At 35.5% G+C, this 15,311-nt stretch overlaps 1 protein-coding gene across 5 annotated transcripts in view; it reads left to right on the forward strand.

Annotated features, from left to right (window-relative positions):
* VPS13C (vacuolar protein sorting 13 homolog C) overlaps positions 1–15,311 on the forward strand; it is a 97,773-nt gene that overhangs the window by 69,497 nt on the left and 12,965 nt on the right. For all 5 annotated transcript variants that reach the window (XM_074880759.1, XM_074880760.1, XM_074880756.1 and 2 more), the window contains 17 exons: positions 733–866; positions 1,257–1,383; positions 2,835–3,070; positions 3,399–3,549; positions 4,565–4,705; positions 5,500–5,581; positions 5,684–5,753; positions 6,584–6,695; positions 7,663–7,776; positions 9,262–9,398; positions 9,661–9,742; positions 10,175–10,288; positions 10,541–10,616; positions 11,241–11,404; positions 12,608–12,653; positions 13,676–13,799; positions 14,502–14,616. In XM_074880759.1, coding sequence (XP_074736860.1) covers positions 733–866; positions 1,257–1,383; positions 2,835–3,070; positions 3,399–3,549; positions 4,565–4,705; positions 5,500–5,581; positions 5,684–5,753; positions 6,584–6,695; positions 7,663–7,776; positions 9,262–9,398; positions 9,661–9,742; positions 10,175–10,288; positions 10,541–10,616; positions 11,241–11,404; positions 12,608–12,653; positions 13,676–13,799; positions 14,502–14,616 — 2,025 coding nt within the window. The remainder of the gene's footprint in view (positions 1–732; positions 867–1,256; positions 1,384–2,834; positions 3,071–3,398; positions 3,550–4,564; positions 4,706–5,499; positions 5,582–5,683; positions 5,754–6,583; positions 6,696–7,662; positions 7,777–9,261; positions 9,399–9,660; positions 9,743–10,174; positions 10,289–10,540; positions 10,617–11,240; positions 11,405–12,607; positions 12,654–13,675; positions 13,800–14,501; positions 14,617–15,311) is intronic.

Raw genomic sequence — 15,311 nt, forward strand, 5'->3', positions numbered from 1 at the left:
CCTTTGACATGAGCTAGAGAATCTGTAAGATCATCTTTTTCAAAGGTAGATATGTCCCCTCCCACCTCTCCTCCAGACCTTATAGCATAGCAAAAATGACAATTTATCTTGCTAGACAAGCTTTCTAGAAAGCTATCTGAAGAGACTATCCAAAAGGGAAAGCATGAGGTACCTCCTTTGTATAAGCAAATGAGAAAAATTGTGCTGTACATATCTCAAAAATAATTTGCAAATTGGAAGCCATTAGAAGAAAGACTTAAAGTGACTGGTTTAGAGGTTTAATCAGCAGAACTTTCCTGCTCAGTGATCAGTTTGTTAATACACTGTTGCTATATTTGTCATACCTTTAAAAACTTTAGTTCATTTGTCTAGACTAGCCTTTCAGATTTGTAAGGAGCATGCAGGAAATCGCAGTTTTTAAACATAACTTTTGTAACAGCAAGTGAAGGGGATGCTTGCCTATACTTTTTACTGAACTTAGCCAAATAAAGTAATTCTTAATGTAATTATTTGACTAATAGAATAAACAAATGGTTTGTGGATGCTACTGCTGTCTGTCTTAAGCCAGTGACCAATGTGTTTGAGTTTACCATTACTAGATAACATAGAGCACACTTCCTTTTTTCGTTTGTAAGAGGCTAGTGAAAGACTGATCTAAAAATAACAATTTAGTCTGTTCTAACCTGAATTTATGCCTAGAACAAATACTGACCTGTCTAACGTTCTCTCCAGAATGGGGGCTTACTGGTAGATGTGAATGTTTCTGAGCATTCTACTCTCATAAGCTTCTCAGATTACCATGAGGGAGCCGCTCCAGTTCTTATTGTTAACCACACTTCATGGGACTCGCTCAGGTATAAACAGAGGTATGTGAAAGAAACCATTCACCATTAGTTGTTTAACCAGGGGCTATCCTTTGTGAAAAAAATTGTTCTCTTGTACCATTATGGTACCTTGAAAAATACAAAATACCCTTTTTTAAAAATCATATCCTTTTAATGAAGTATTTTGTCTACTCTTAAGCAGTCTTCATAGTTTGAGAAAGTGGAAAGAATAAAGTGGAAGTACAGATCTTAGCTCACGAAGAGCCTAGCTACAGCTGGCCTTGTTTGGAGTGGATGGCCTAGGCCCTTCATGCCTCACCCCAGGAGGCTTGAGGGGTGGAATATATAGCACTGTGATCTGCTTGCATCACTTCAATCAGTGGTCTTAACCAGTGAATGCTGTCATTTTCCTCCTTTTCTTTTAACCCGTAGTGGATTACAAGAGGAAATGGAATTGAAACCAAAGCAAGTATGCCTGTTTGCATGGACAGATCCAACTAAAACAAGAAAATTGACTTGGGGCTACTCCCAAAATTTTGGTGAACACGACCTACTTAAGGTAAACTTTAAAAGGGTAATGCTGAAATTACCGAAAGGTAAATGCTGAGCCAATCTAGGACTATAACAAGATTAAAATTATCTGGGAGAAAGCTTCTTGAGTAACTTGGCATCTGTCTTGTCCTGTAGGAGACTTTTGAGCCTACTTTCAAGTGACAAGGTTTTAGATGTTTAGATAAATATAATTGGAGGACTGGACACAAACTCCAACCTGCATTGTCTCCATGATTTTGTTGGATATGAAAGAAGAAGGATAAAGTATATGAGCTGTGGATGTATCTAAATAGTACAGAGGATGAATAATTCACCAATTTTCTAGCAGTGCTGCATTTGCCTTAACTATCTCCCTAAAGAATGGACTGTTGTGACTCTCGCTTCCTATGGGAAATGCTTGCATGGAGCAGAAAATTCTGAGTTGCTTACTAAGAGCTATTTCAGCATTTGTAACTCATGCAATATTAAAATAGGAAAATGTGTGAAGTGGGGGTAAAAAAGACAATGATCAGGGTGGAAAATGCGTTGGGGAGAGAGAGAAACTAGAAGCAGAGGTAAATTTAGGTAAGACTGGGCAAGTATTTTGTTAAAGAATGGAGAAGCAAGCATTGATGGAAGATTATTCTCACTTAACTGAAATGTAGGCTAAATAAAGTCCTATGTGTCTGTCTCTAAATAGCAGCACTCTTGCACCTTTTACTAAACTCTGAATTCTTCAGAGGTGGCTTGGTTTTTCTGTTGGTTAGGCACAGAGTTAAGGTACGAAAAATTGAAGTATTATTACCTAAACAGGAGAGCAGGTTTGTGTTTCAGTTACATTGGGAATGGATTTAGTTTCTCATAGCTGAACTATGACAACCAGTTACAGCGTGCTTTTCTGTGTAAGCACTGTCTTGGGTCAAATTTTTTACATTTAAAAATGTTTTATTTCAAAACTGATTTCCTTAGTATGTAATTACAGTTACATTCATGATTATTTTGGGCTTTTGAGAAAAGGGCTTTAACTATCCCAGTTTTGCCTCACAAATTGGCAAATAAGGGATATCTGCATTGGAAGAGCAGAGATCTTAATCAGTGCCAGGTTCTACTGTTTCATGGTATATGATTTAATACCTTCTTCCCCCATCACCTCTGATTCTAAGTCTTGTCTTTTGCTATGAAGGCCTTTGTTTCCTAATAATTTCCAATATTATTCTCATCCACAAATATTGCTGGAATGCCTGCTTTTCAAAAGGAAAAGAACCCCAAAAACAACTGCCAACTTCTTTCTAGTGTTGGGATACAGGATGCCACCAAATCAGTATGATGCAGTAAACTGAACAAACAAAAAAGTACTGAGTTCTGGTTTGTACGTGTGCCAGTAAACTTGCTTTCTTATAAACATACAGCAACGTCATGAATTTACTCCTGTAATACACATATTATATACATTCTTTTTTTTTTTTTTTCATAATACAGGATGAATGTGGCCAATTTCCTTACAATGCAAATACTCAAATACACTGGGTGTCTTTCCTGGATGGACGTCAACGAGTGCTACTTTTCACAGATGATGTTGCATTAGTTTCTAAAGCACGACAAGCAGAGGAGCTGGAGCAACCTGATCAAGAAATAAACTTGTCAATCCATAGTCTTGGACTTTCTCTTGTTAACAATGAAAATAAAAAAGAAATCTCTTATATAGGAATTACTAGGTACTATGCATGGATGCCTAAATATTCCTTTGAATAATCAAGACTTGATAGCATATTATAATTTCAGCAATGCAGTTGAGTTGAAGGGGACATCTTTCAAATGAAATTAATATAAGTGAAACTTTTTTGAGTAAACTTAAGTTCTGCCTTTATTCCTATTGTGCAATTTAAATAAATAGGATTTAACTGTCTTCTTTCTTAGCTTCTATTAAATACTAAACAGGTTTTTTTGAGCCTGAAAAAAGAGGGTAATACCTTTTTACATGGTTTACATGCATAAGAACGGTTTAAGTACCTTAAGTTGTTAACCTTGTTATTTGTCTTGCAGTTCTGGTGTCGTTTGGGAACTGAAACAGAGGCAAAAGTGGAAACCATTTAATCAAAAGCAAATAAACCTGTTGGAACAAGCCTATCAAAAGTATGTTTGTAAGAGTGCTTTCCAAGCTCCCGGTTGGCATAAACTAGACAGCAATACAGAGGTATGTTTTGAGGTTTCAGTGTTTAAATCAGAACACGTGCAACAGTTAAAACAGGCTTCTGTTTTGCTAAGTAAGGGTAGATACTGTGTTAAGAGAAACACAAACTAAGAGCAAACTGCTTTTTGGAATGGGTTCGCAATTTTTACAGTAGAATATTTTTGTATTGAGGTAGTACTGAGGCAGTACTGAGGTATTTTCCAGACTTGTTTTATGAAGTAAGAATCTCAAAGAATTTTGCTTTTGTGTGGTAGAAAAGATTACTTGGTATCTGCATGTTAGTTACGAACTTAAATTCTTTTCAGAAATCTTGGTTTTAGCTTCTTAGTAAGCTGCAGTTTCCATGACTTGTTATGATAAAGGAGCCTGTAGTGTTGAAGGGCTCTTGAAATGAATTCACTTACCTGAGCTTTTTCAGACATTAATTATACATACCCTTATTCAATGCATAAATTTAATGTGTTGAAATGGCTATGTAAGATACAGGCATTTTATACTACCATTATCAGGCTCATTTTCTGTATCATTCTTTCATTTGAAAAACGTATACACTAAACTGTATGAATACTTAGGTTTTGTACAGTGCAGTAGTGCATTCAAAGTACACGGTATCAAAAGCTGGATCTGTAAGTCGTTATGTTTGACTCACAAAAGTTTCCTTTTGCTTCTCAGAACTTAAATGTTTCAGGATCAGGGTAAAAGCATCAGCTGTGAAAGCATTCAGCTGCATGTACATATCTTTAGTTATGCCAGTGTAATATGTAACTTGTGAAGAAGTAGCTACTAAGACGACATGCGGGTTCCCGTTTGGGGAAACTAAAGTTGCAATGTGATGTGCTTATCGGACTAGCTTGTGGTTTTTGTTACTTTCCATGCAGATAATTGTATTGAGTAATTCAGTAGCCATGTGATCATGAAATAAGGAAAAATGTGGTTTTATTTGCTAGTCTGTTTACTAGCAAAATATTTATTGTTTCTCTAATTAATCTGTGTTAGCTCTGCTTTCTTATATTTCTAGGTGAATTTTAGTAAGGTTCCAATGGAAATGCGTCTCCCAGTCAGATGTAGCATCCGACGCAACTTCCTGTCAGGAATTCAGGTTGAATTCAAACAGTCGCCTCACCAAAGAAGCTTACGGGCTCAGTTGTATTGGCTACAGGTACCATCTTTCATCATGTTCTATAAACTAAACAGACACTTTAAGGCTTTTAGTTTATTCATTTTTATGAAGAAGTATCTCCAAATCTTACATGTGTGGTCCTCTGCTCACTACGTTGTAGTAGCAGAAGTGCTGTGAATGCTCCATTGATGGAAAAGTACTGCAGAACTGCCATCCCAGGACTTTGCAAGTAGTATGGAAAAAATTCCACCAAACTGGGTTAATGTAAAGCAGGGTGCTATGATGGAAAGCTTATTTCTAAAAAGAGGTGTTTTGGTGCTTTAAAACAAACAGCACGTCAACCTTTTCAAAAATTGTTCACCACATGTTGTGTAGTCATGTAACATTATTCTAGAGAGTGTATCTAGAGGTTCAGAGATATTCAGTGCAAAAACTACTTGTCTCATGGAAAATAGATAAGTCACATTTAAATACTCAAAAATAGTATGCAATAATATATCTGCACCTAAGCCTAACAGTGATTTAATGTGCAACACTTGCACCTGATCAGCATACTCCAGTCAGTACTGATAGTGTTGCTAAATTAACCACTAGAGCACTTGAGCAGATACTAGTGAGAAGTTTAGTACTAGAGGAAAATAATGATGGCTAAATAGGTAACATTCCAAAATAATGTCAGAATAATCCTCTTCCTTTCTTCTCCTTCCCCCCAAAATAAGAATGATGTTCTTGAACACAGTCTGTAAACAGGTTTCCCAAGCCTTCTAAAATGGAAATGGTCTTTGATTATCATGTCATTAAAATATTCCTGTACTTATGCAATAATTTTTTAGGTTGATAATCAATTACCAGGATCGATGTTTCCTGTTGTATTTCACCCTGTAGCCCCTCCCAAGTCGATTGCTTTGGATTCAGGTAAGAGAAAGCTTTTAGTAATACCAGATCTACTCAGCATTGAGAGTAGAAACTTGGCAATTTATTTTTTTACATATACTTAGATATTATTTTTCTGTTTAGAACCAAAACCCTTCATTGACATCAGCGTCATCACTAGATTCAACGAATACAGCAAAGTACTGCAATTCAAGTGAGTTTAATAGTGTGTTGTAATACAATTTTAGAGATTTAACACATTGTAGAAGTGAACCTTGTTTTAAGGTTTATGGTCTCCTACGCAAACAACTCTTGACTTTGGATTGAGTTTTTAAACATCTCCAGCAAAAAAACCATCATTCTAAACTAAACTTACTTTTAGAAAATAAAGACTGACCACCTGAAGGCACTGTTATGCAAATTCTCCAGTAATCAGAATTATTTCCGTCCTGTACTACAGTATCAAAGTTGCTGTTTGCTGTACAGCGTTGGGTTGGTTTGGTGCTCTAACAAGAAACAGCTCATACAGTCACTAATGTTCTGCTGTGAAATGTATGTTCTTTAGTCAATATGTGTGTGTCTTGATTTTTTTTTTTTGGTACTAAAAATGAGACAGAAACGTTATACTGATGGTTTCTAATGCAAGTATCTGTAGCCAGCTAGTGTGGATATAATATTTGAGGATGGTGAATTTTAAGAAAATGAATATTCAGTAGTACGACTTGTGGAGAGAGGCAGTTGGATAAGAGGAAGAAATATGTTGTTTAGGTGATGTTATCCATGGAGCACATGGAATCATAATGTATGACTGTAAGAAGTATTTGGTGACAGTTAATATTTTTAGGTAAATTTTGAAAATGTTAAGATATGAATAGTCTACAGTAGTGTATAGCTTTTAAGGCTGGCAAGCCCTTCTGTCAATAGACAGTTGATATCGTAGATTGTAAGTCTCAATATGCAACATTACATAAAAATTGTGTAGAGTAAACATGATATTTAAGTTAGACTTCTACAAGTATATACTGTTTATATTTACTATTTTAGATACTTCATGGTTCTCATCCAGGAAATGGCATTGAAAATTGATCAAGGGTTTTTAGGAGCACTTAGTGAACTTTTCACTCCATCTACAGATCCCGAAGCTGAAAGACAAAGGGTAATGTATGAAAGAAACTGATTTTTGCCAGAGCAGGATCTTTATGGTAACAGTGTCACAATTTTCTGAAAAGATCAGTCAAAATGGGTGAATATTGCATTTGACAACAGTGAATAAAGGGACATGGTAAGGTAATTTTCAGTGAAGCACTGTTAAACATTTGCTGTGAGCATTACTAATTGACAAGTTTGAGTAACTGGTATTTGGGTGTGTGTTACTGTTTTCTGATCTTTTAATGTTTCATTAATTGATGACAATTGATTCAACTGTGGCTACAAAGTGTTAAGTGGTAGATGAAATGAGGTTAGGGTTTATAGAGTGGACTTCTAATTGTTGCTCTACAGTGTCTTTAGAGCAGAAGGAACAGATTTTCATGGCTCTAAGTCATATAAATGAATAGTGTTTGGAAAGGTCACGTTTGGTTCTAGTGTGCATAGGAGAGTCATTCTTACAAGTTTCTTTTTCTTAGAAATGAAATCTTCAGATGTACTATATAAAAATTCTAATTTTGTGAGGAAATACAAAAACCCAAAGAACTTCAAGAAGTTAGTTATTTTATTAATATTTCTAAATTAATTTAGGAGTGATACCTTAAGTGATTGAGGAATTTAAGGGAATATCAAGTGATATAGCATAAAATGGAAAAGTCACCCAGAAATTGCTGTGTGTGGGTTTTTTTGTTTTTTGGAGGGTTTGTTTGTTTGGTTTTGTTTTTATTTTTAAACCCTGGATTAAAGAAATATATTATTACAGTTATAATCCAGTATACAAAAGTCATTAGTCTGTTGCCAGTTTTGGAGGTGTTGAGTATTTAACTAGTTAGTTAACTGTTTCATTACATTTGACTATGATTATTATTTCTGCTGTTTATGTGTATACTTTTACATATATTTTTATATAGCATTAATTACATTACACATGTGTTGACGAAAATCTTCTGTTCTATTTTTTCTTTTAATAAAACCAGTCTAAATTAATTCAGCAAGATGTGGATGCCCTTAACACTGAACTAATGGAGTCTTCCCTAACAGACCTGTCAATGCTCAGCTTCTTTGAGCATTTCCATATTTCTCCAATTAAGGTAAGTAATAGAGATACTTCTGGTTAATAAAACACTTGATATCAATGATCTCTTAATTCCTTAAGGTTAATACATCCTCAGATCAACCTTCTGGGTAATTGAGGTCTTCATGCTGTCTTTCTAAAGGGGATTTTTTAATGTTCTCTAGAACTTAATACTTTGTTGGAAAACTTTTAGTTGCCCATAAGTACAAACAGACCCTTAACCATTGATAGGTGGGAAGAGTCAATGGGTATAATAATGAGAAAAGCTAGATAAAATGCTGGCCTGAAGGTATCCAAGTAATGTATGATAAATTGTAATAAAATACACTTTCATGGGCTTGCCTTCATGTCTCTCTTGAACCAGTTAGATTTTTCAGAGCAAGGGAAGAAAGATCATCAGTAATTACATATTATACTGAATCAACAGAATGCTCCCCTAAGGCTATCAGAATGAATAAGAATTTAGAGGAAGAAAATTACTTACTTTCCTTTTCTTTTCACTGGACATATAAAAGACAGACATAAAACTCAGTACAGATGATTAAATTCTGGCACTCTTTTCAACTTCACTAGATATCTGTTAGGGTACACATAGATTCTCAGACTTTTTCTTTTCCAATATGATTGCGCTTATTAACTTAGAATGTGAAGACAGGGAAAATACTAGAGGAGCAAGACACTATTGTGATATTTTAGCATCATCTCTAGCTAGTCTGGTTAAAGTTGATCAAGAAACAGTTATAATTTTAAGTCTCTTTCTGCATCTTTGTTTGAAATGTTTAGACATGCTGCCTGTGAAGTACAGGAAGGGGCTTCTTTTTCTCTCCTGTTTTTTTCACCTTCAGTGTCTCATCTCAAAATTCTAAACCACTAGGTAGTGGGAAGACCATGAAAATGACTGTGTGGCCTTTTGAAAGAAAAAAACTAGAAATCATACTGGTTAACTGCTACGCCCTCTTTTAAGCTAGTAGAAGGGAGCAATATTGGTTATGGTGATGAACAAGGGAAAAGGAAAATAATTTTCTGTTGCCCTTTCCACCCTTAAGAAGAGCGTGTGTATTTCTTTTAAAATGTGTCTTAACAACACTAAACAATCCTATTTTACAGTGTTAAAGACAGGTCTCTTAAGGTTCATGCATTTCCCCAAAAGTGTGACTGGTTGCAAAAATATACAGAAACTAGTGAAGTAAATAGAATTTAAAATTTAACTTGTAGTGGGAATTAAGCTCCACCTATTTAACATGTTATTTCTCTCGTCGTTTACAGAGAAGTTTACAGATGTAAGTACAATAAAAGTTGAACTTCTAGGGCAAATATAAATACATATGTTATCAAAGTAATACCATTATGAGTTCAAGCATGTTTGAAATTACTCAAAGTGAGTAAAAATACACTTACCACTGTTGCACCACTGATTTGTTTACGTGTGTACCACACAACCTGTCTGGTATGTGTCTTTTTTGTCTTGATTTGTCTTGTTTTACTAATTCTGTTTTGACAGTTGCATTTGAGTCTGTCTCTGGCTTCTGGTGGAGAAGCATCAGATAAGGGAGAAGAAATGATCGCCATTCATTCTCTGAATTTGCTGTTGAAAAGTATTGGAGCTACTCTAACAGATGTGGATGATCTTATTTTCAAGTAAGCTAATTTAAGTTTTTTTTCAGGTTTTGGGGTTTTTTTTAAGTATTTTGATTAAAGCTAGTATACATTTAGTAATTGGGTCCATGGTAAACTTTGACTCTAGTGTAAATGATACAGCCTCTGGAGGAAGGGAGGAATGAAGGGGAGATGGGGTTTGGGCTCCTTTTTAAGAGAATAGGGCTTCAGGATTATCTGAAGGAAAAAAAATATCTAGAAGGAGGAAGGGTATCTATAACTAACGTGATTACTTGTCTTTCAGACTTGCTTTCTTTGAAATTAAGTATCAGTTCTACAAGAGAGACCAACTGATGAAGAGAGTTGTTAGACATTATAGTGAACAAGTAAGCTTATTTAGCTAAGTCTTTGTGTAAAATTTTGAGTATCTTACAGAATGCAGAAAACAGGAAAGAAAAGGTGAATATCTCTAAAAGCTAACAATTTTTTATTTCATGGTACTGAAGTAGGAATCAGGTGGCACATTATGAAAACGTAAATACAAAAGTGTCCTGAAAGGATGTTTTAAGAATTTTAAGTGATTGGTTCTGGTCTTTTTATTTACATTTTTCTTCACCAAAGTATTATAATAGTTATCCATACACATACTGCATCTTTTTCCTAAGCCTGCCTTCATTCTAGTAGGAATACGAGTACTCTAACACCTTAGGTAGTAGATGAAAAAATTGACCAGCCTTGGGTTCTAACATAGAACTATGTGTAACACCAGCTAGTAACACTCCTTTTGTTTTTGCTCCCTGCCCCCCCTCATTACTTAGCTCCTGAAACAGATGTATGTTCTTGTACTTGGGTTGGATGTTCTTGGAAATCCATTTGGCTTAATCAGAGGCTTGTCTGAGGGAGTTGAAGCTTTCTTCTATGAGCCATTCCAGGTATGACTTCCTGATTCTTCAACTGTATATGAATAGTAGGCTGATTGAATATACTGGTAGTGTTGTAGTTTTGTGGTGACTGTACTCTACACCCTGAAGAGTTAAGAAAGCAGTAATTTTTTATGTTAACTTTAAAGAAATAGCATATTCAAATGGCCTTACTTTCATCAGTGTAAAGGAATTGCTAGTTTTTCTTGAATCAAATGCATAAATGTATAGTTTTCTGCTATTCATCATAAGTTTAATTTTTAGGGTGCTGTTCAAGGACCTGAAGAATTTGCTGAAGGCTTTGTAATTGGTGTTAAAAGTCTTCTTGGACACACAGTGGGTGTGTATCATATTGTTACTGTTTTAATAAATCAGGTTAACCCATGGATTGCTTTTAGATTTTTTTCTTCTTATTTTGAAAGGAAAGTTATATTTTTAAAATATCTACATGGTAATTTTTTGACAAGTATTTAAGTTTGTCAGATACTGATGCCAGTATCTGTGATACAGCTCATCCATACCTATCTTCCTCGAGACCATCTAAATGTCTGTTTTGCAGACTGAGCAAGCAAACTGCGAAACCTTGCATGTATAACTGAATTTGTAACATGTTGTGGATGAATAAGGAAAATAATTATAACAATCCTAAAATGTCTGGAGAAGCCTGAGAAGTGGTCTTAAGACTAGCTGCTGTTACAGTAATTAGAGAAAATATAATTCCATCCACTATGCTATATAACATGTACTGAAGTGATTTAAGAGTTACCTTTTGCTGTGTTTATGGATTTCAGGCCAGATTCTAAAGTCTTCTCATGGACAACATGTGGTATTCACTCTGTGTAAATTTGTAATATCTAAACTGAATATGAAGGGAAGTCGATATGAACTTTGTGGCTTCTTGTGTGTTGTCTGCTGTTAAATTGTGAAAGAATGGCGACTTCTGCTTTCTGCCCTGTTCCATCAGGTGGTGCAGCAGGGGTGGTGTCTAGGATCACTGGTTCTGTTGGAAAAGGCTTGGCTGCTATTACTATGGATAAAGAATTTCAGCAGAAACGGAGAGAGGAAATGGGTCGGCAGCCAAAAGACTTTGGTGACAGCCTGGCTAAAGGAGGAAAGGGCTTGTTACGGGTATGAATTTGAAGTTGAGGGTATGATGTGCCAACTGTTAACCCGTGCTTGAAAATTACATGAAAGCAAGTTTGATGTCTTCATCAGTTCATGAACTAAACAGAAAGGACAAACAGGCAGTCGGTTTATAGGAAACTCAGTATAGTGTATCCGCTTTAGTGTTTGAGGTCATGTTTCTGACCAGCCTGAGCAATGAAGGTAGGGTCTTGAAAAGGAAGAGTGTAGAAAGTAACACCAATTACTCCTGTGACTTATATAAATTGACACATTTGTTGAACATAAGTAACTATTTGTTACCTAATTAAAATAACTGGGCCCTTATTTTACTTTGCACCCAATGCTAGGTGTTCTTGACTTAAGAATGTGAACATAAAGCAAGTAGGATGTGTATAAAAGTAAACACTACATTAGGTTGGAGAGATTTTTCTGAAATAGAAGCTGTGCAACCCCTGTATTTTTTTTATAATCTAAAATCAGGAACCTTTTCTGGTTGCTGAAAGATCACATCTATTTCTAGTTAGTGTTAAGTATGAGACAAACCACATCTAAACAATTACTGGGAGATCTGTATTATGGGAATGCGAATTAAGTCTTCTAATAAATTCTATCACTTTCCATTCAAAATAAAAACACTCAGCATATTTCTAAATAATTAAAAGTAATAAACTTATTGGAGTTGTTTATGATACTGCTTGCTGAAAATTCAGAAGTTACCTCAGTGTGTTTTTAGTCTGCCTTACTGTCTTTAAACTGATTGACCTTTAAAGTCTTCCAGAGAGTTATTAGATGTTAATTTATCTTGAATATTTGGTATCACCCATAACTGGGAATTCTGGCAGCTTCCTGTTTGTAGTGAAAGTGAAATAGTGCCTTAATTATTACAAGACTGATTACTGTACAAAAGATTTGTTAGTCCTTCCTGCCAGCATAAATGTTTCTTTAGCTATTTTAGGTTTTCCCCCTTTCTTCTTTCCCTCAGTTACAATGTTCTTAAAAATTTACAGTAAAAAAAAAACAACCCACCACCAAAAAACCCCCCAAAAAAAACAAAACAAAACACCAAAAAATCCCAGCCAAACAGGGTTTCAGATACTGAACTTCATTATAAAGTTTTAAAATGAAGGATGAGACACAACTGATTGCCCAGTTGGACTATATCATTCCTGTTTCCAAGTAGGAACTTAATTATCTTGTTTGTTTTAGGGTGTTGTTGGAGGCGTGACGGGCATAATCACTAAACCTGTAGAAGGTGAGCACTAAGGTTGCACTGCAGTGCTTAAATGGTTTCCCAATACTTTACAATTTATTTTGTGATTTTAAGAAATATCAATCTAAATGTGGTGATGCTAAGGCATAGCAAGATTATTTTTATATTTCTAATTCAAATGTGACCTTATACGATGATTTACTCAAATGTATTTATAGCTGTTACAGGCTTACCATCTTTTCAGCCTTTGTACAAATTAAGGAATGGCTGTCTTTGTGATGTATTTTGTTAGGCCTGCTGTAGTACCCAGTTTTTTTGAAAGCCAAATTTCAAAGCACCAATTGAAAAAGTTTTTTGGGACTCCAAAGGTTGAAGAAATCTTAAAAAGCAAAATTGGTTTTATGCCCAAGATTGGTATTTGTTTTTGTGAAGACTGTCACTTTATCAGTATGATAGATGTTTATCAGTATGCTAGGTGATGAAAAAATCCAAGATAAAATGCCTCTTACTAAAATTCATGTCAAAGAGATTTAAATGTTGGAAGTTAATTGTTACTGTGTTATAGGTTATTGACAGATACTTTGAGGTATAGTCCTCTTGTTGGTGGATGGACACACATGCTTTCTAAATACCATCTTGGCTCTTCCATAGTTACGTATCACCAGAAACATGTAATTTTGAGATAGAAATAGTTAACTTCTATTATACTTGTGCATCTTAGTCTTCAGATTATTTTGTCATTACTATCAAGCTATAAATACTGATATATTGGCCTACAGTCCATACTGAAAGTGTGAGAAGGAGAATCTAGTTAACATCTCACTTAGGCTGGCTTCGGAGGCTGGTAAGGTGTTAAGTGAACAGCAACGTGTCTGAACAGACAAGGAAGCAATGTGTGACTTTTCATAGAGAACTTTAAGTGGATTGTGTGTAATCAATTGCTGTGGACTGTTAATACAAAATAGTTCTAGTGCAGCCTGCAGCAGTAATGGTCTCATTCTGTGGTTAATGTCTTCAAGTAGGTCATTAAAACTATTTCTTTTTCTGTTCCCTTTCTTTTAAAGGGGCTAAAAAAGAAGGTGCAGCTGGATTCTTTAAAGGAATTGGAAAGGGGCTTGTAGGAGCAGTAGCCCGCCCAACAGGTGGCATTGTAGATATGGCAAGCAGTACCTTCCAGGGAATTCAAAGGTAAAATGTCAAGAGGAAGTTTTGAAGTACTCTCCATATATTGGATACAAGGTGGTAAAGTGGTCCAGCAGTGACACGCAATTATTTGTGCTAAATACAGCGTGCAGTAAGATATGTGGGGTTGAGAGATGTCTAGTAATGAATGTATTTTGTGATGATCTCTGGAAATTGCTGCTTTAGGGTACATCTTGCAGTGGTGTAGTTCAGGTAGGCAATACCTAGTCCATTTTCTGCTTTCACTCCCTCCCCGATCAGGAAGTAATTAAAAGATCATGTGTAAATTTTACTTCTGTGGTAGGTTTGTGTACTGCTGAATGCAAATATTTCTAAATGTCACTTAAACTTACTGTTAAAAACCGTAGAAATTTTTGGAGAAAAACTTGCCAGTTTGAAGTTTGGTTAGCAGTGCACATCAGGGTTTCTTGTGTTTTAAGGGGACTTTTGCAGAGTGTGTTAATAAACATGAGAACCCTTAGTAAATTATCCACAGTTGGGTGTAAACTTCTCCAAGGTATTCTGAAGCTAATTGGCTAATGTTACTTTGGATTTATTACTAGCAGTGTGTCTTTGCTATTTACATCTGTAGAGTACCCAGGGTAAGTGGGATATGTGGCAAGTGAAAGGATGACTTTTTAAAGATACACTGGTGAAACTCAGCATGGTAGCAAGCTTACCAGAATACTGTTCCACTCTCTCTGGCAGGGTGGCAGAATCAACTGAAGAGGTATCCAATCTCCGTCCTCCACGTTTCATTCATGAAGATGGCATCATCCGGCCGTACGATAGGGTGGAAGCTGAGGGCTATGATTTATTTGAGGTATGGCTTGCACTGTAAATACAGTTAAAATTCTCTATCCTACAGGGTTCCATAAAGGAACATTATGTTACAAAAAAGCTGCCTGGTATCTGTGGCAGTCACTATCTGTAGTAAAAATTTGTCCAAGCCTATTTCATAAGGCAAGCCTGTATAACAGAGAAGACCCACTGTTTGGAGTAAGCTGAATGCGACAAGAAAACTGCAGGATTGCTGTTAAATGATCTTCTGCATGTTATGTTCTGTAATTGCTTCTCTTATGCTCTGGAAGGAGGTAGTAGGATTAAGAAATTAGTAGGATTAAGATTTGAGTATGTGGAATCAAAAACATTTAGATACTCATTTCTAGTGTTTTGCTTAATAGCAAAGCTGAGACTGGCTTACAAACTAAGCAACTTCTAAATAGGATGAATAGAGCTAGAATTTTTTGACATGTAATACAACTACTGAAATTCCTTTTTTTTTTTTTGGTGTGGTATCAGCAGTTGAAAAAACTGCATGAATTCTCAAAATACCACCTCTTGATATTTCCTTATGTTGTTCTTAATAGCAGTAGGTCATAGCTACAGGCATTGTGTGGGCATTTAGACTGCTTCTACATCTGGATGTCGCTAACATACGGAGGTGAATAACAGTTGTTTTCAAGTCCTAGATAATTGGAATCCAGTTAACATGTAATTCAGCCTTCACATTCTTAA

The sequence above is a fragment of the Strix uralensis genome, chromosome 11 (assembly GCF_047716275.1).
Source record: "Strix uralensis isolate ZFMK-TIS-50842 chromosome 11, bStrUra1, whole genome shotgun sequence".
Classification (NCBI taxonomy): domain Eukaryota; kingdom Metazoa; phylum Chordata; class Aves; order Strigiformes; family Strigidae; genus Strix; species Strix uralensis.